This window comes from Tenrec ecaudatus, chromosome X (genome assembly GCF_050624435.1).
Source record: "Tenrec ecaudatus isolate mTenEca1 chromosome X, mTenEca1.hap1, whole genome shotgun sequence".
NCBI classification, from domain to species: Eukaryota; Metazoa; Chordata; class Mammalia; order Afrosoricida; family Tenrecidae; genus Tenrec; species Tenrec ecaudatus.
In genome coordinates, this window is record NC_134548.1 from 167,026,921 (window position 1) to 167,045,104 (window position 18,184).

An 18,184-nucleotide genomic window follows, 5' to 3' on the forward strand; every position below is an offset into this window, starting at 1 on the left:
TCATTGTTAGGGTAATAATTGGTTTTTTAAATCATTTTATTTGGGGCTTGTAAAACTCTCATCACAATCCATGCATACATCCATTGTGTCAAGCTCATTTGTACATTTGTTGCCATCATCATTCTCAAAACATTTGCCTTCTACTTGAGCCCTTAATATCAGCTCCTCGTTTTTCCCTTTCCCTCCCCTTCCCCCTCCCTCATAAACCCTTCATAATTCATAAATTATTATTTTGTCATATGTCACACTATCCAACGTCTCCCCTCGCCCACTTCTCTGCTGTCCATCCCCCAGGGAGGAGGCTGTACATAGATTCTTGTAATCAGTTCCCCCTTTCTGCCTCACATTCCCTCCACCCTCTAGGCATCGCCACTCTCATCACTGGTCCTGAAGGGGTCATCTGTCCTGGATTCCCTGTTTCCAGTTGCCATCTGTACCAATGTACATCCTCTGGTCTAGCCAGATTTGTAAGGTAGAATTGGGATCATGATGAGGAGGGGAGGAAGCATTTAGGAACTAGAGAAAAGTTATATGTTTCATCGCTGCTACCCTGCACCCTGACTGGCTCATCTCCTCTCCACAACCCTTCAGTAAGGGGGTGTCCAGTTGCCTGCCGATGGGCTTTGAGTCTCAATTATTGTTTTTTAATTGTGACCAAAACATACAGAACAAAGCATTCTCCAGTCCAACAACTTCTATGAGTATAATTCAGTGCCATTGATTATACTCTCCGTGTGTACAACCATTATTGATATCTTTTTCCAAAGTATTCTACCACCATTTACATGAACTCAATGCCCCCAAAGCAACCACTCTTCCTCCTTCTGCCATGGCAACCATTGGTCAAGTTTGCTTTCTTCCTTTTTACAAGTAATTTTCTTTATATCAAATTCACATCGCATACCCTTCCATAGCTAATGAGTTACTTTATAAAAGAGTTGCATATACATCATCACACTCAGTTCTAGTGCTCCCTCCCCCTCCTGCATTCATTGTTTGCTCTCCAATTCCCCTCTTCCCCACCCTCCAATTGCATTAGTTATTGTCTCTGTGCACCACTCCTTCTGTGCTTCATAAATTGGAAAACGTAACACAAGAACAAAATGAAATAGAAAGAAGAAAAGAATAAGAATAATAGAAATTTTTAAAAGAATAATAGAAAGATAAAAGAAAGAGAAAGGCAGAAAATACCACCAGCAATATTTAAAAAGCCAGAGAGAACATTTCTGTCATGGAACAAGCGAGAAATATTTGAGCCTAGAGCTAATTCAGGTTGGGTCGAGAGGGAGGCCAACTGACCAAGTATCACATTACACCATGGTTTGATCCACCACCAGCAAGTTGGCAATAACCTCTCTCTGCAAGTCAAGCTGTCCAGGTCCCTCGCCTGTGGCCACAGGGGCTCTGCCAGAGGCGTCATCTGACTAGATTCTCTGCAGAGGGATTTGGGGTTCCCACCGTCCTCCACAGCCTTCTACAGATTGGGGGTTCACAATTTGTGCTCTGATACTTTTCCCGTCATCATATTTGGTTTTGTTATTGTCATCTTTGGATCACACAGGCTGGTGTGCTTCTTGTGGGTGGGTTTAGTTAATACCTCACTTAGATGGCTGCTTGTTTGAATACAAGCCTTTTTAAGACCTCAGACATGTTGATGTAAGTATTTCTTAGTGGTTCCATGACAGAAATTTCTTCTCTGGCTTTTTGAATGGTGTTGGGGCTCTATTGTATCTTTGTCTGTGTGATGTTATGTTTTTATCCTTCCCACTTTAGCCTGATTTTGCTTTGTATGGTTTCTGTGGGTCTCCAGCTGTGGAGCATGGGAGTGGCACATCACAAGAATAACTGATACAAGGGGTTATCGGGAAGACACGGGTGTGGGGTGGAGGGGCAAGAGATCGTGGGAGGGCAAGGGAGCACTAGAATGGAGTGTGTGCCTCACCCCTGCCTCCTCAGAGCACAGTGGCCACAGACGCTGTGGACCACACTGAATGACAGTGTCGATATATGTTTGCCGTCTTTCCACCCATCTCTCCCCCAGCCCTTCACCACTCGGGGGTCAGCCCCGCGCTGCCCTCGAAGGGAAACCATGGCGACCACCAGGAAGCCCCAACCCAGGCCCAGAAACAGGGGCACTGTACAGGAGGGGTGATGAGCCAGACCCTGCCCCGCCCTCGAGGACTAGCCCCCCAGCTCTGCCCTTCTGTCTCTCTGCCATTGGCGCACTGAGGGATGCCACTGCGTGGGTCTAGGTTTCCATCCCACCCCTGTCCCAGGAGACTCTTAGTACAGTTGGAGGTGGGCATCGAGAACCTTCCAGGAAGGTTCTGGGAGGGTCCAGGGCCCCGCCCCTCTCACCTGCCCTGGCCAGGTGCCCACAGCCGCCCTCCGCTGTGCCCACCAAGGCCGGCAGAGGGCAGTAGCGCCCTGCCCTGCACCGTCGGGCAAAGGGGCGGGCGGGGAGGGGCCGGAGGCCCAGGGAGCCCCAGGATGAGTCGGGCTGGGCGGGTGCATTGTGGGGAGGGAGGCTGGGGCTCACGGGCCGACTCCAGCGCCACAAGCTGCTCCTAGCCTGCCCGCCCACCCAGGTAGGCAGGAGCCCGGCCGCGCGGGGGCAGGGGTCCCCTGTGGAAGGGTGCTGCGGGCAGAACCTCGGCCCGAATACAGCCAGGAGGGCGCGGGGAACATTGGGCAGCTCAGGCAAAGGCCCTGGGTGACCGTCGCAAGCCCTGCGAGGGCACCTCCTGATGCCCGGGGCCTCTGTGCCCAAGGGGGTGACCCTGGAGCTGGGAGCTGGGGACCAGGGACTTCAGGGCCCACACAGGAGCTAGGCGATCAGTACAGGCCTGGGCCGGGATACAGGGTAGGGAGGCAGCCACCCTGAGTTCCTGCCCCCACAGCCACTGAACCGGCCCAGCCAGGCGGCAGCAAGCCCCAACACTGCCACCTTGCCAAGAGCCTCAGGCTGCTGTGCTTGGTGAGCTGATGGTGGCTTAGGAGTTGAAGGGGACACACTCTGCCACCACCCCTCCTCTCCTTGCCCACAGAGCGCTTCCGGGGGGGGGGGGGGGAAGCAAGGCAGGCTGGCTCCCTGGTGGCCTCCCTCCCTGCCCACCACCCACTCACTGAGCTCTCTGCCTCAGACCCCTCCCTGACACATCTTGTCCTGGCTGCCACTGCCACCATGCTGTACCTGGCACGATTTTGCCAGCCCCTGGGGATGGCCAGCCTGGGGGCTTGCTCTCTGGCCAGTGTGATCCTGAGCGGTGGGGGCTGGGGGATGAGGTCTTCTCTGTGGGCCACTGCCTTTGTCAGCGTCTCCCCTGCCCCCAGCCTGGACAAAGACACCCATTGAAGCCAGAACTGACACTTCAGCCGGGCACCAAGGCTACCAAGGCCGAGGCTGGCATTTCTAGGGTTTGGCGCCTCTGGCCTCCTGAGGAGGCTCTGTGGCCCATTCTGACCCGGCAAAGGAATGGCGGGGGGGGGGGCAGTCTAGCTTCCTAACTCAGGAGCACGGGAGAGACACACGTGCTATGGGAAGACAGGGTCTCGTTTCTCTGGAGGACACCTCATCCCTCTGTCCCCACATCCCAGCGGGTGTCTCCCTGGGGTGGGGAGCAGCAAGGGAGCCCCTTACCCAGAACACCCTGCAGGGTGGGTAGTCAGCGCACCAGATAACGGGCCCTGGGAGTCAGGACAGAGGGGACATTGTTGAGGTGGAGGCAGGGCTATATTGGCCATGGCCACTATTGACAAAGCTGCCAGCTGTGGTCGAGCCCGGCCGCCAGGCCCTCAGCCCCCAGCCGCCCTCCTCCCCCAGGCCAGTGGGAATGGAGCTGAGCCTGTTTCTCGTCCCCCCCGCCCTCAGGACAATGCCCCCCACAGCCCACTTGTGCCCAGCACCACTACCCCAGGGCAGCTGAAGTGACCAGATGGACTTTCTGTGGGCTTGTGCGGCCCAGAAGACCCCCTGGCTGCAGTGCTGCACAGCAGTAAGTGCCTGTGACCATGGTCCTCGGGGCAGCAGAATGGCACAGGCGGGGGAGGGGGGAGATAAGCCAGGCAGCAGGAAGGGCTATGGCTTTGGAGTCTCCCAGGCCTTCCTGTCTGTGGTCCAGAGATAAAGGGTTTTTTTTTTGGGGGGGGGGGTTGCACCACAGTGCCCAAGCTCAGCCTCTCATCCTGGTCTTGGACTCTGCCACCTGCGCGTGGAGGTCACCCAGGCCTTCCTGTGATCTGTGTGTCCTTGGCCCATCCCCAGGCACCCAGCAAGCCCAGAGGAGTCACCTCAGAGGCTGACCTCTTTGGGGGGGAGGGGTGATAGAGAGGGGTTCCTTTCTCTCACTCCCTTCTCTCCCCTCCCGCCTGTTTCCTCTGGTGTCTCCTTGCTCTGACCACCCCCACCTCCATCCGGGCCCTCTGAGCAAGACCCTGCCACCCTTACCAATGCCTTACCTTAGTTTCCCCAAGCTTCTCTCCCCACCCCACCCCGGCTACCCTTTCTGTGTGTGTGTGTGTGTGTGTGTGCACGCGTGTGCACAGAGGGCTTCCCACCCTCTGCCTCCTCACCCGGTTCATCCCAATCCCCTGGCCTCCCGCCCTGTCTGCCACCCACCAACCACTGCCTCAGGCTGGCCCAGCCTCCGCCTCCCTCCATCTGTCCCCCAGAGTCTCTCTGTCCATGTTCCTTGCTGCCCTGCCTTTTCCCAGCTCTGGAATACTATTTGTCCCTGTCTGTTCCTCTGCTGTCGCCCTCCTTTTCTATCCCTCTGCCGCCCTGTCCCTATCTCTGCTGCCCCCATCCTCCCTGCCTCTCTCCCTCCCTGTCTCCCCCGCAGCCCCAGTGATTGCTCTGCCCCAAAGGTCCCTCCAACGTGCCTACCTTAACCCCTTTCATACCGTCTGGCCACGATGCCTTCCCACGGGGCCTCACTGCTGCCCCTCCCCCAGGTCTCTGCGATGGTTCCCCGGCCTCCCTTCTGCTGTCTCCACCTCCTGCTGCTGTTGCTGTCACCACCACTGCTGTCCTTAACCCTGGCCCAGCGGTTCTCGGCAGCCAACACCACTTTCAATCACTTGGCGCTGGCGCCAGGCTCCCTCTACGTGGGCGCCGTGAACCGCCTCTACCAGCTCAGTCCTGAGCTGCAACTGGAGGCCGTGGCTGTCACCGGCCCTGTCCTCGACAGCCCTGACTGCGTGCCCTTCCGAGAGCCGGCAGAGTGCCCGCAGGCCCGGCTCATGGACAATGCCAACCAGCTGCTGGTGGTGAGCAGCCAGGCTGGGGAGCTGGTGGCCTGTGGGCAGGTGTGGCAGGGTGTATGTGAGAAGCGCCGCCTCGGGGCTGTGGCAGAACTATTGTACCAGGCCGAGGACCCTGGGGACGGGCAATTTGTGGCTGCCAACATCCCTGGAGTGGCCACGGTGGGCCTGGTGGTGCCCCGGCCAGGAAGAGACCTCCTGCTGGTGGCCAGGGGCCTGGGGGGCAAGCTGTCGGGCGGGGTCCCTCCGCTGACTGTGCGCCAGCTGACGGGGCCCCAGCCCTTCTCCAGCGAAGGCCTGGGCCGCCTGGTGGTGGGGGACTTCTCTGACTACAACAACAGCTACGTGGGCGCCTTCGCTGACTCCCGCTCCGCCTACTTTGTCTTCCGCCGACGTGGTGCCCGAGCGCAGGCGGAATACCGCTCCTACGTGGCCCGCATCTGCCTGGGTGATGCCAACCTCTACTCCTACGTGGAGGTGCCCGTGGTTTGCCACGGCCAGGGTCTGGTCCAGGCTGCCTTCCTGGCCCCGGGCACACTGCTAGGGGCCTTTGCCGCTGGGCCTCAGGGTGCACAGGCCGCCCTGTGCGCCTTTCCTTTGGCCCAGCTGGACGCCAGCATGGAGGATGCCCGGCGGGTCTGCTACACGGCAGCTGGGCGGGGCCCCAGCGGCTCTGAGGAAGCGACCGTGGAGTACGGCGTGACGTCACGTTGTGTCACCTTGCCCCCCGTGAGTGGCTTTGCCCTCACCCCTCTCTACCCCTCATCGGCCAGCCCTGCCTCCTGTCTGTTGTACTGCTCCCCCCCGCCCTCGGTGTGCACGTCTCGATGTGTACCCCGCCATTTCCCTGTTCTGCACAAACCTCCCGCCGCCTCCTGCCTTCCCTCCCTCAGGATGCCCCTGAGTCGTACCCCTGTGGCGAGGAGCACACACCCAGCCCCATCGCCGGCCGCCGGCCCCTAGAGGCTAAGCCCCTGCTACTGCTTGAGCAGCCCATCAGTGCGGTGGCCGCCCTCGAGGCAGACGGACACACCATGGCCTTCCTGGGGGACACCCAGGGCCAGCTGCACAAGGTGAGGCTCCCGGATGCCGTGGGCCAGGCTGGGGCCTGGTCCTCGGAATGCCTGGCAGATCAGCTCCTGGTGCTAGAGGGCCTCATCAACATGGAAGGGAAGTGGCCACATGCCCCCCACCTGGAGAGCTGGCCTGGACTTGGGGTTGAAGCCAGCGGCCCAGTCCTGCCCTGGTCTCCTGCTCCCAGGTCTTTCTCAACGGGACCCAAGGCCAGATGTACTACTCCCAGCAAGTGGGGCCTCCAGGCTCCACCATCAACCCTGACCTGCTGGTGGACCCCAGTGGTAGCCACCTCTATGTCCTGACCGCCCAGCAGGTGAGGACTGTCAGGGGCAGGGGCTGGGCACATGGCCCCAAGTGCCAGGCTCATAGCCTCTCACCCTGCTGCCCATGTAGGTGGTCCGGGTGCCCGTGGCAGCCTGCCCCCAGTTCCCTGACTGCACCAGCTGCTTGCAGTCTCAGGACCCGCTTTGTGGCTGGTGTGTTCTCCAGGGCAGGTGAGTGCCACCCCAGTGCTGTGGGCTGGGAGGCCCGGGGTCACTGCTGACAATCTGGCCCCTTTCCAGCAGCCCAGTTGCCTAGGAAGCCTGGCTCCCAGCCGTCAGGCACACCTACCCCATCCCTTCACGCCCTGCTGTTCACTGTGGCGGGGCCCAGACCTCGCAGTGACCCAGTGGCCCCCTGGGCACCAGGTGTACCCAGAAGGGCCAGTGCGAGCGAGCGGCTCAGCCAAACCAATGGCTGTGGAGCTACCAGGAGGGGGGCGGCTGCCCACACATCCGGGATCTACACCCAGCCCAGCACCCCCGCCGGGAGCAGGGCCAGGTAGGACTGTCAGGCTGGGCCTCTGTGGTGTGATGGGGTGCTTTTGTGGCATTGCTTTCCACCCCTGCAGTGACCCCCTCCCATGTGTCCCAGGTCACTCTCTCTGTCCTCTGGCTGCCTGCCCTGGCCCCAGATGAATACTTTCACTGTGCCTTTGAAGACTACGACAGCTTGGCTCACGTGGAAGGGTCCCATGTGACCTGTATCACACCTCCCCATGACCAGGTGCCACCTAACCCTCCTGGCTCAGGTAAGGGGCCTTGTGGTCATGCGGGGTGAGTGGGAGCCGGTGTAAGCTAGTCCGAGGCCCCTGACCCAGCCTGGCCCCACTGTGCTACCGCAGACCATGTCACGCTGCTCCTGGCCTTGATGTTTGAAGACGTAGTGATGGCTGCTACCAACTTCTCCTTCTACGACTGCGGCGCCGTCCAGGCCTTGAATGCTGCTGCCCCGTGAGTTCGTGAGCTGGGCACCTCTGGGCAGAGATAGCAGCCCCCAGCACGCCCACCTGAGCTATCTCTCTGCTCTTCAGGTGCAGCGCTTGCGTGGGCAGCCTCTGGCGTTGCCACTGGTGCCCCGAGAGCAGCCAATGTGTGCTCGGGGAGCACTGCCCCGATGGCGAGAGGACTGTGTACAGCGCCCAGGAGGTGGGTGGGGTCCCGGACCACAGCTGCCTTTCCCATGGCAGGTCACTTGAGGTCTGAGGTGCTATGGGCTCTCATCTTCCCAGGTGGACGTCCAGGACCGAGGCCCAGCGACTTGTCCCCAGGTTGAGGGCCTGGCAGGGTCCCTCTTGGTGCCAGTGGGCTGGGAAAGCCGCTTGACGCTCCATGTGCGGAACCTTCAGCATTTCCGAGTGAGTGGAGGAGGGAGTGGGACTCGGGCGAGTGAGTGTGCCGTGTCCAGGCTCCTGACTGATCCTGCCCTAGGGCCTGTCTGCCACCTTCCACTGCTGGCTGGAACTGCCGGGAGAGCTTCGGAGGCTGCCTGCCTCACTGGAGGAAAAGGTTGGGAATGAGGGCTTCATCCACTGCCAGGCCCAGCAGGTAGGTGGTTGCCGCCTCCTCCCTACCCCACCCCACCCCCACACATATAACTCACCATGAACCTGAAGCCCTGGGACGAGGGCCGGATACACTTTTGCCAGGGCTTGTTCTGTGTCAGATACTGAACAATTGCACTGATTCTCAGGGCCTGTGGGGAAGAAGTGGGCCTGGGGCCTGACCCACGCCTCCTCCCACAGTTCCAGCCCTCGACCTCCCAGCGGGAGCTCCGGGTGCCTATCTACGTCACCCGTGGAGAGGCCCAGCGCCTGGACAATGCCAGCCCTCTTCACAGTGAGCTGGGGGTGGGCAGGGGGGCGGGCTTGTGGCCGAGGGGCAGGGCCTCAGCATTGCCGACCTTCCCTAGTGACCCTGTACGACTGCGCCGTGGGCCACCCTGACTGCAGCCACTGCCAGGCAGCCAACAGGAGCCTGGGCTGCCTTTGGTGTGGCCAAAGCCAGCCAGCCTGTCGCTATGGGCCCCTGTGCCCACCTGGGGCTGTCCAGCAACTCTGCCCCAGGCCCAGCATTTTCTCGGTGAGGACCCCTCGCTGTCTGCACTGCCCTAGCCTCACCTGCCCCTGGGACCAAGCTCTGATAGCAGGGCAATGAGGAGAGCTCAGGGTCTTTCCTTCCCCCTGGCTGCAGATTGAGCCCCACACTGGTCCCCCGGAGGGAGGCATGGCCCTCACCATACTGGGCTCCAACCTGGGCCAGGACTTTGCTGATGTGCAGGACGCCGTGAGCGTGGCTGGCCAACCCTGCAGCCCTGACCCAGCTCTCTACCAGATCTCTGCCCGGTGAGGTGCCAGGCCTAAGAAGCAGAGTGCTGGCAGCAGAGCAGCTGATGGGATGGGCAGAGGGCAGCTGGGGTCACAGCGTTCACCCCGGGGACCGTGACAGTGGCAAGATTCCTGGCCTTCACTTTTCAGGATTGTGTGTGTAACGTCCCCTGCCCCCAATGGCACCACAGGACCAGTCCAAGTGGCCATCAGGAGCCGACCACCAGGTGTCTCCCGGCAGCACTTCACGTACCAGGTCAGCGCCCGGGCAGGCCAGTGTGGGAACAGTGGAGTGACTAAATGAGCTTCAGGGGGTGCCTGCTGGGGCCAGGAGGCTTTCTCAAGGTTGAGTGTTCCCAGGGGTCTGAGAGGCGAGGCGGTGCCGGCCCAGAATGTACTCTGTTCCCCAGGACCCTGTCCTGCTGAGCCTGAGCCCTCGCTGGGGCCCCCAGGCAGGGGGCACCCAGCTCACCATCCATGGGCAACACCTCCAGACAGGAGACAACATCAGTGCATTTGTGGGGGACCAGCCCTGCCCCATGTGAGTACCTGCTGGGTGGACTTGGGCTACTGAGGAAGGCAGGTGCTGGTGGGGAGGCCTTGGTCCCTGCCAACGCACCTCTCCCCACCCTGGCAGCCAGGAGCCGGTGTGTCCAGAGAGCATCCAGTGCCGCACCATGCCTCAGGCAGTCCCTGGAGGAGCAGCTGTGCGAGTGGTCTTTGGTCAAGCCCAACGCACACTGCCATCCAGCCCATTCATCTACACTGACAACCCCCAACTCTTGGCAGCCGAGCCCAGCGTCAGCTTCCGGGGGTGAGCAGCCCAGCGCCCAGGACCGCCAGAAGTGGGGGCTGGGGCCACCTTCAGCTGGAGGTTTGGCCCTTGATGGCTGTTCTCTCCAGGGGCGGCCGGCTGATCCGAGTCAGGGGCTTGGGTCTGGATGTGGTGCGGTGGCCTCTACTGTCTGTGTGGCTGGACAGTGAGGGTCCAGTAGAAGCCGCACCGGCCCAGCCCCAGGACTTGGACCTACGGCGGAGCTGTGGAGGTCCCACTGCAGACCCCCAAGCTTGCATCCAACTTGGAGGGGGCCTGCTGCAGGTAAGTCCCCACGCCAGGTAGGGGCTGGGGTGGGTAAGCAAGTTGGGACCCCAGCTGACATTCCTCTTTGTCTCCAGTGCTCCACAGTCTGTTCGGTCAACTCGCCCAGCCTCCTCCTGTGCCCAAGCCCTGCCGTGCCTGACGGTGCCCGCCCGCGCAGGGTCTTCTTCAGCCTGGACAATGTGCAGGTGGACTTCAGCAGGGCCAGCGGGGGCCAGGCCTTCCTCTACTATCCCAATCCCCGCCTGGTCCCCCTCAGCCGTGAGGGCTCTACCCGCCCCTACCGCCTCAAGCCAGGCAACATCTTGGATGTGGAAGTGAGGGTCGCTGAATCGCGGGTGGGCAGGAGGGCGGGCAGGCAGGTAGCCAGCGGAGTCAGCCAGATTCACTCATGCTCCATCCCCAGGGTGAGGGCCTGAACCTGGGCATCAGCAAAGAGGAGGTGCGTGCCCTCATCGGCGATGCCGAATGTCTGGTGCAGACCCTCACCCTCACCCACCTCTACTGCCAGCCCCCGCTCCGGGCCCCACAGCCAAGCAACGGCAGCAGCCTGCCCCAGTTTGTGGTGAGGCCCAGTGGGCAAACGGGCAAGTGGGTGAACGAGGGTAGCCAGCCCCCAAGGGCCCCCCCACCCCCGCTCAAGCTGCCTACCGCCCACCCGCAGGTGCATATGGGCAACGTGCGGCTGGTGCTTGGTCCCGTGCAGTACGACGCGGAGCCCTCGCTGGCAGCCTTCCCCGTGGAGGCTCAGGTGGGCCTGGGCCTGGGTGCTGCCCTGCTGACGGCCGCCGTCCTGCTGCTCACCCTCATGTACAGGTGAGGTGGTCGCCCTCCCCCAGGGGGTGGGGTGGGCACCCTGGCCGGCCCAGGGCTGATGTGGCCCTGGGCTCCAGGCACAAGAGCAAGCAGGCACTGCGGGACTACCAGAAGGTGCTGGTGCAGCTTGAGAGCCTGGAGGTCGGCGTGGGGGACCAATGTCGCAAGGAGTTCACAGGTACTTTTGCCTCCTTCCCATTGCCTGGTTCCTGTTCCCTCCCCCTGGCGCTGCCCTCTCCTCCTCACCCTGCCCTGCCCCTCCCCACCTGCCCACAGACCTGATGACCGAGATGACAGACCTCAGCAGCGACCTGGAGGCCAGTGGGATCCCCTTCCTGGACTACCACACATATGCCGAGCGCGCCTTCTTCCCTGGCCATGGAGGCTGCCCGCTGCAGCTCATGACCGAGGGGCACGAGGAAGAGGGTCGCCGCGCCACTGTGCGCCAGGGCCTCATGCAGCTGTCACACCTCCTCAACAGCAAGCTCTTCCTCCTGACAGTGAGTGGCCTGGGCTTGGGCTTGACAGGAGTGTGTGTGTGTGTGTGTGTGTGTGTGTGTGTGTGTGTGTGTGTGTGTGTGTGTGTGTGTCGATGGGGGGCAGGGGGATGGAGGTTCCAAGGGCCTTCAAGAGTGAGTGCTGGCCTCTCCCCCAGCTCATCCACACGCTGGAGGAGCAGCCCAGCTTCTCCCAGCGTGACCGCTGCCACGTTGCCTCGCTGCTGTCCCTGGCCCTGCACAGCAGGCTGGAGTACCTAACGGACATCCTGCGGACCCTGCTTGGGGACCTGGCCACCCATTACGTAGATAAGAACCCTAAGCTCATGCTGCGCAGGTGGGCCTCCCAGGTGAGGGCGAGGGCGAGGGCGGGCCGAGTGGAACCGCTGCCCTGAGCTGGGCCTGCTACCTCTTGCAGGACGGAGAGCATGGTGGAGAAGCTGCTTACCAACTGGCTGTCCGTCTGTCTGTACGCCTTCCTAAGGGTGAGGGGCCTGCTGCAGGACGGGGACCTGGGAAGGAGTGGAGGGACATTGGGAGGGCACAATGACTGAAGGAGGGGGGACTAGGAAGGAGCAGGAACCGAGCCTTCCCAGGCGCAATCACACCCATACTCATGGCTGCAGGAGGTGGCTGGTGAGCCTCTGTACATGCTCTTCCGGGCCATCCAGAACCAGGTGGACAAGGGCCCTGTGGATGCCGTGACAGGCAAGGCCAAGCGCACCCTGAATGACAGCCGTCTGCTGCGAGAGGATGTGGAGTTCCGGCCACTGACACTCATGGTGCTGGCGGGGCCGGGGGCCAGTGCCGGGCAGCACTTGCCAGCCCGGGTCCTGGACGCCGACACCATCACGCAGGTCAAAGAGAAGGTGTTAGACCAAGTCTACAAGGGCACGCCCTTCTCCCAGAGGCCCTCCGTGCACTCCCTGGACCTCGGTGAGCAGGCCCAGCCACCTGGCCAGGAAGGGAGGACTCGGGGCAGAGGCTGGGACAGACAGACTTCCCTGTGTCCCCTCAGAGTGGCGCTCCGGCATGGCTGGTCACCTCACCCTGTCTGATGAGGACCTTACCTCGGTGACCCAGAACCAGTGGAAGAGACTCAACACCCTGCAGCACTACAAGGTGGCTGTCACCTGCCTGCCTGACAGGGAGGGGCCTCCTCAGGCTGCCTAAGCCTTGATGGCCAGGACTCTGTCCCATCCCCTAGGTCCCGGATGGAGCCACAGTGGGGCTAATTCCTCGGCCCCACACAGGTGCGGGTACCCCGAGCCCGGCTCCCAGCTGCCTCTCCGCAGACAGTGAGTGTTCCCTCCCCATGGTACAGGTACTCAAAGAGCAGGGCACCAGACTTGCCATGTCCCCCCCATTGGTGAGTGAGGCCAGCCTGTTGCCCCCAGATATGCCCATGCTGGAGGACAGGGAGGATGGGGACGAGGGCGGCCTTCGCCTCTGGCACCTGGTGAAGGCCATGGAAGAAGCAGAGGGAACCAAGCTTCGACGCAGCAGCCTGCGGGAGCGGGAGCGGGCCAGGGCCAAGGCCATTCCGGAAATCTACCTCACCCGCCTGCTCTCCATGAAGGTCAGGCTGCAGAGGAAGGTGGACCAAGCATAGCCTGCAGGGTCTTGCCCACTGAAACCCCGACGCTTCGCCTGCTTTGCAGGGCACGCTTCAGAAGTTTGTGGACGACACGTTCCAGGCCATCCTGAGCGTGAACCGGCCGGTGCCCATCGCTGTCAGGTACCTGTTTGACTTCCTGGATGAACTGGCTGAGCAACACAGCGTCCAAGACCCCGAGACCCTGCACATCTGGAAGACCAACAGGTGCCTTGTCACCCCTCCCCCGTTTCTGGTGCCCCTCCACACATCCTGGCCCCTCAGTCAGCTCCCTGTCACTGCTGTCCCCAGCCTGCTGCTGCGATTCTGGGTGAACACACTGAAGAACCCACAGGTCATCTTTGATGTACGCGTGTCAGACAACGTGGATGCCAGCCTTGCTGTCGTCGCTCAGACTTTCATTGACTCCTGCACCCTCTCTGAGCACAAAGTGGGCCGGGTGAGGGGGCCCTGGGGTCGTGGGGCCACAGGGGGCAGGGTGAGGGCCTTGCAGGCCTGGGGGGTAGCTCACACGCGTCCCCCCCCCTCTCGGAGCAGGACTCCCCCGTGAACAAACTGCTCTATGCCCGGGAGATCCCTCGCTACAAGCAGATGGTGGAGAAGTAGGTGTCCTACTGGCAGCTGCCTAGTTGCAGGGCAGGGGTGGGGGCCAGGAAGACAATGACCTGGCCTTCCCCCAACTCGGTTCCCCACCCTGACCCCCAGATACTATGCCGACATTCGCCAGAGTTCCCCGGCCAGCTACCAGGAAATGAACTCAACCCTGACAGAGCTCTCAGGGGTGAGGCTCAGAGCGGGGCAGGGGGTGGGGAGCATGGTAGGCACAGACTGGGCTCTCATCCCTGCCCTGTGCTGCCCCCAGAGCTACACCTCCACAGCCCACTGCCTGGCGGCCCTACACGAGCTGTACACACACATCCACAGGTACTACGACCAGGTGAGGTGGGCAGCTGGCCAGGGGCAGCAGGAGGGGGCAGGGCTCTCCTAGAGGCGGCAGCAGCCCACCTGAGCTAAGCGGTCTCCTTGGGCAGGTTATCAGCGCCCTGGAGGAGGACCCAGTGAGCCAGAAGATGCAGCTGGCTGGCCGCCTGCAGCAGATCGCTGCCCTGGTGGAGAACAAGGTCACCCATCTGTGAGAACCACTGCAGTGCCTTAGGACCCCTGGATCCAGCCAGTGCTACCCTTCCAGCCCCACCAACAACCCCCCTCCACTCCCGCCTAATGTATTTATTCACTTGCTGGAGAATTACATCTGGAAATAAAATAGACACACATCTTTCTAGAACAAGCTCTCTCCTCCTGCTTCCTGTCTGGGGCCCCTGGGCCCATCACGGATGCCTTTCGCAGCTCATGATGAGCTTGCTCCCACCAAGCCCCGCCCCTCCTTGCTGCCGGCAGGCTCCAGCCCAAACCCCTTCAAATAGGGCCAGAAGGGCATGGCAGGGCCGCCTGAAGTGGGGCTGGGCCTGGGGGCCGGGCTCTGGGGCGCCACCGGTGGCGCGCCGCCCCCTCCCTGCTTGGCCGACCGCATACCTCGCCACCACCGAGCAGCTGGGTGGCTATTTATAAAGGCGGGTGAGATCAGTGGCCGGGACTATAAATGCTTGGGCTGCAGCCGGGTCCCACAGTAACAACCACCCAGGACTCCAGAGTCGCGGGTCCGGCCGGGATGAGCGCCAGCACCGGTGTTGGTGGTGGGGACAGCGGCAGCAGCAGCAGGTAGGGCCTGGCCCGGCCCCCTTGGGCCTGTGGTGCTTCTCCAAGCTCACTGTCACCCACCCCCAGCTCCCAGACCTCCTGTGGGCCCGAGTCATCTGGCTCTGAGCTGGCACCCGCAGCACCGGTGCCCCAGCTGCTGCAGGGGCTTCTGGGCTCAGATGATGAAGAGCAGGAGGACCCCAAGGACTACTGCAAGGGTGAGGCCTGGGCTGGCCCCTGGCAGCCACTGTGGCCCAGGGCTGGCCCGAGGGGCAAGCCAGGGCTCCAAGGTTGGGAGGCCCAGCCCTGGGCCCAAGCAGGCTCTCTGAAAGGGGGTGGGGGGAAGTTGAGAGGCAAGGTGGGCCTATCACCCTCAGGGGCTCCCTCTGCAGGTGGCTACTACCCAGTGAAGATTGGCGATTTGTTCAATGGGCGGTACCACGTGGTCCGCAAGCTGGGCTGGGGCCATTTTTCAACCGTCTGGCTTTGCTGGGACATCCAGTGAGTAGCCCAGTCTCCCTGCGACCCCACTCCAGGCTAACCCAGGGGCACCAAGCTGCCTAGGGCCATAACCAACGCAGTCTTGTTGCAGGCGCAAACGGTTTGTGGCCCTGAAAGTGGTGAAGAGCGCGGGCCATTACACGGAGACAGCTGTGGATGAGATCAAGCTCCTGAAATGTGTGAGGCACCACCCCCTGCCACCGCCCAAGCCATGTGCGGGCACGGTGGCAGTGGCCCACTTCAGGCAGGCTGGGAACCCCTGGGAGGCGGGGTAGGACAGCTGGAGCCAGCTTGGCTCCTTGGCTTGTTTTAGGTGCGGGACAGTGACCCCAGTGACCCCAAGAGAGAGACCATCGTCCAGCTTATTGACGACTTCCGGATCTCTGGGGTTAACGGCGTCCGTATCCTTTGTGGAAGCACAGGGACGGTGTGGCAGGGTTCTCTCCACAGTGGGTTATCAGAGCGGCTCCATGCGGGTGCCTTGGGGCCTGGAACCTGTAGGATGGCCTCAGAATGGACCATCCAAACTGGCACACCTCTAAGTGACAGGGACTGCTATAAATAATTATGCCGAAGGGTGGCAGCCACTGGAAGTGCCTTAGGCCCCTCCTGAGTGTCCAGCAACTGGGGGCTGGTCGGGCGTGCTTCTACCCTTCACTCGCAGGCCCAGATGTGTGCATGGTGCTGGAGGTCCTGGGCCACCAGCTCCTCAAGTGGATCATCAAATCCAATTACCAAGGCCTGCCAGTGGCCTGCGTGAAGAGCATCGTGAGGCAGGTCAGCGAGCGGTAGCAGGAGGCCCTGGGGGGTGGGGGGAGTGGCAGGGGCTCAGGTGTGACTGCCCCCAGGTGCTGCATGGCCTGGATTACCTGCACACCAAGTGCAAAGTCATCCACACGGACATCAAGCCCGAGAACATCCTACTGTGTGTGGGGGATGCCTACATCCGGCGACTGGCTGCCGAGGCCACTGAGTGGCAGCAGTCTGGGGGCCCGCCCCCCTCCCGCTCCACAGGTACCAAGCGCTTGGGAGGCCTGGCTGGGACCTTGGGGCCTCAGCCCTGCTGAGTCTGTTTCTCCACCCCTCCCTCCACTACCTGTTGGTCTCCTGGCCCCCAGTCAGCACTGCCCCACAGGAGGCCTTGGTAAGTTGGGGCACCCTTTTGTCCTCTGCTCCATTATGTCTGGGTGGCAGGCAGGGGCAAGGCTCAGCCATGGGCACAGGGAGGGGCTGGGGTGTCAGTGGAGGGCTGCTCACCTTCCTTCTGAGAGGGGGAGACCCTAGGGCCCACAGACCTTCGCCCTTGTGGGGGGGGTGTCACAGTACCAGGGACTTTGGGGGTGACCTTGGCTGTGCCGGTAGATTGGGAAGCTGTCCAAGAACAAGAGAAAGAAGTTGCGACGCAAGAGGCAGCAGCAGAGACGGCTGCTGGAGGAGCGGCTGCGGGACTTACAGAGGCTGGAGGCCATGGAGGCTGCAGCCCAGGCAGAGGGTGAGGACGTCAGCACAGCCAGGCCTCGGGCATTGTCCGCTGGAGGAGATAGCCGGTTCACCAACCTCTCCTCTTCCTGTGTGCCAGATGCCAACTTGAGCCTAGAAGGGGGCAGTGGCTCCACCTCGTCTTCTGGCTGCCACCCTGGGGGCCCCGGTACAGGCCCCTCCCCTGCATCATCTTCGCCAGGCCCAGGTGGGGGCCGCAGTCTCAGCCCCAGTTCACAGACATCAGGCTTCTCAGGCTCACTCTTCTCCACTGCCTCCTGCTCCATCCTCTCGGGCTCGTCCAACCAGCGAGAGACAGGTGGTCTCCTGTCACCCAGCAGTAAGCAGCATGTGGCCTGGGGGTAGGGTGGGTGGAGGCCACGCCAGTGGGGGCCTGCTCAGCCCACCTCCCTTTCCCCAGTGCCATTCGGCGCCTCAAGCCTCCTGGTGAATCCCCTGGAGCCCCAGAATGCTGACAAGATCAAGATCAAGATCGCCGATCTGGGCAACGCCTGCTGGGTGGTAGGAGTGGGCCCTGCACCCTGGCAAGAGGGCACACAGCCCTACCCTTGGAGCCTGCAGTGTACACCCACCATGGTCCCCTCTAGGGACCTGCAGGGACCCTGAGGCTTAGCCTCTTGGGGATTACAATGCCCAGGCCCCCCAGAGCTCCCCTCTGCCCACAGCACAAGCACTTCACTGATGACATCCAGACTCGCCAATACCGGGCTGTAGAGGTCCTGATCGGCGCCGAGTATGGCCCCCCAGCTGACATCTGGAGCACGGCATGCATGGTAGGGGCTGGCCAGTTGGGGGATTATGGTAGGGCCTTGCAGGGCCCTTACACCTTCCCCGTTCCAGGCCTTTGAGCTGGCCACTGGCGACTACTTGTTTGAGCCCCACTCGGGGGAAGACTACAGCAGAGATGAGGGTAGGCAGAGCAGACATGGGCAGGGGAGGGCCTGGAGCGGGGCCCTGGGGCAACCTGCTCACCTGTTCTGTGCCTGCAGACCACATCGCCCACATCGTGGAGCTCCTGGGGGACATCCCCCCCGTGTTTGCCCTCTCTGGCCGCTACTCCCGGGAGTTCTTCAATCGCAGAGGTGGGTCCTGGGGCTCTGGGTCCCTTAGGGCAAGCCAGCCCAGGGGTGGAGCCTGATAAGGCACCGCCCCCAGGTGAGCTGCGGCACATCCACAACCTCAAACACTGGGGCCTGTATGAGGTGCTCATGGAGAAATATGAGTGGCCCCTGGAGCAGGCTACACAGTTCAGCGCCTTCCTGTTGCCCATGATGGAGTACATCCCGGAGAAACGGGCCAGCGCCGCCGACTGCTTACAGCACCCCTGGCTCAACCCCTAGCTGTCCCCCTCGACTCTGACTCCAGTGCCTTTAGGGAAGAAGGGCATCTCCCCTCCCCCCATAACAGCATCCCTCTCCCACCCCTGCCAGGTGCCACCCCCCACCCCCGGGCCAACAGCATGGTTCTTTTCT

General features: G+C 61.9%; 2 protein-coding genes across 3 annotated transcripts; both read left to right on the forward strand.

The window, feature by feature from the left end:
* Positions 1-2,473: 2,473 nt before the first annotated feature.
* Positions 2,474-14,295, forward strand: PLXNB3 (plexin B3). Of its 2 annotated transcripts, none has more exons than XM_075538752.1 (36): positions 2,474-2,588; positions 3,872-3,995; positions 4,954-5,991; positions 6,156-6,335; positions 6,524-6,652; positions 6,733-6,833; positions 7,029-7,161; positions 7,255-7,411; positions 7,505-7,613; positions 7,694-7,808; positions 7,892-8,017; positions 8,091-8,207; positions 8,405-8,498; positions 8,572-8,741; positions 8,853-9,004; positions 9,137-9,242; positions 9,397-9,527; positions 9,624-9,800; positions 9,890-10,085; positions 10,163-10,402; positions 10,492-10,650; positions 10,750-10,901; positions 10,979-11,079; positions 11,178-11,401; positions 11,557-11,735; positions 11,817-11,883; positions 12,025-12,334; positions 12,417-12,520; positions 12,606-12,696; positions 12,796-12,977; positions 13,060-13,220; positions 13,305-13,452; positions 13,551-13,615; positions 13,719-13,794; positions 13,876-13,950; positions 14,045-14,295. In XM_075538752.1, the coding sequence occupies exons 2-36, from the start codon at positions 3,936-3,938 to the stop codon at positions 14,147-14,149; spliced, it is 5,730 nt and encodes a 1,909-aa protein (XP_075394867.1). In that variant the 5' UTR covers positions 2,474-2,588; positions 3,872-3,935; the 3' UTR covers positions 14,150-14,295. The 2 variants fall into 2 exon arrangements, with proteins under 2 accessions (XP_075394867.1, XP_075394868.1); XM_075538753.1 differs by having other exon boundaries at positions 13,876-13,937.
* Positions 14,296-14,682: 387 nt separating this feature from the next.
* On the forward strand, positions 14,683-18,167 carry SRPK3 (SRSF protein kinase 3). The gene is made up of 15 exons (XM_075538507.1): positions 14,683-14,732; positions 14,799-14,929; positions 15,104-15,212; positions 15,304-15,391; positions 15,526-15,613; positions 15,883-15,989; positions 16,061-16,226; positions 16,331-16,356; positions 16,575-16,704; positions 16,792-17,031; positions 17,113-17,213; positions 17,378-17,485; positions 17,553-17,622; positions 17,702-17,794; positions 17,868-18,167. Exons 1-15 carry the CDS (start codon positions 14,683-14,685, stop codon positions 18,050-18,052), a joined length of 1,692 nt encoding a protein of 563 aa, XP_075394622.1. The 3' UTR covers positions 18,053-18,167.
* Positions 18,168-18,184: the final 17 nt, after the last annotated feature.

Bases quoted from the DNA above. Each gene is read 5' to 3' on its own strand.
- PLXNB3 (XM_075538752.1), top strand. From the start codon at position 3,936: ATGGACTTTCTGTGGGCTTGTGCGGCCCAGAAGACCCCCTGGCTGCAG. The intron at 8,742-8,852 runs GTGAGGACCCCT...CCCTGGCTGCAG, and splicing joins CCAGGCCCAGCATTTTCTCG to ATTGAGCCCCACACTGGTCC. The intron at 11,736-11,816 runs GTGGGCCTCCCA...TACCTCTTGCAG, and splicing joins CCTAAGCTCATGCTGCGCAG to GACGGAGAGCATGGTGGAGA.
- SRPK3 (XM_075538507.1), top strand. From the start codon at position 14,683: ATGAGCGCCAGCACCGGTGTTGGTGGTGGGGACAGCGGCAGCAGCAGC. The intron at 14,733-14,798 runs GTAGGGCCTGGC...ACCCACCCCCAG, and splicing joins GACAGCGGCAGCAGCAGCAG to CTCCCAGACCTCCTGTGGGC. The intron at 17,214-17,377 runs GTAGGAGTGGGC...CTCTGCCCACAG, and splicing joins TGGGCAACGCCTGCTGGGTG to CACAAGCACTTCACTGATGA.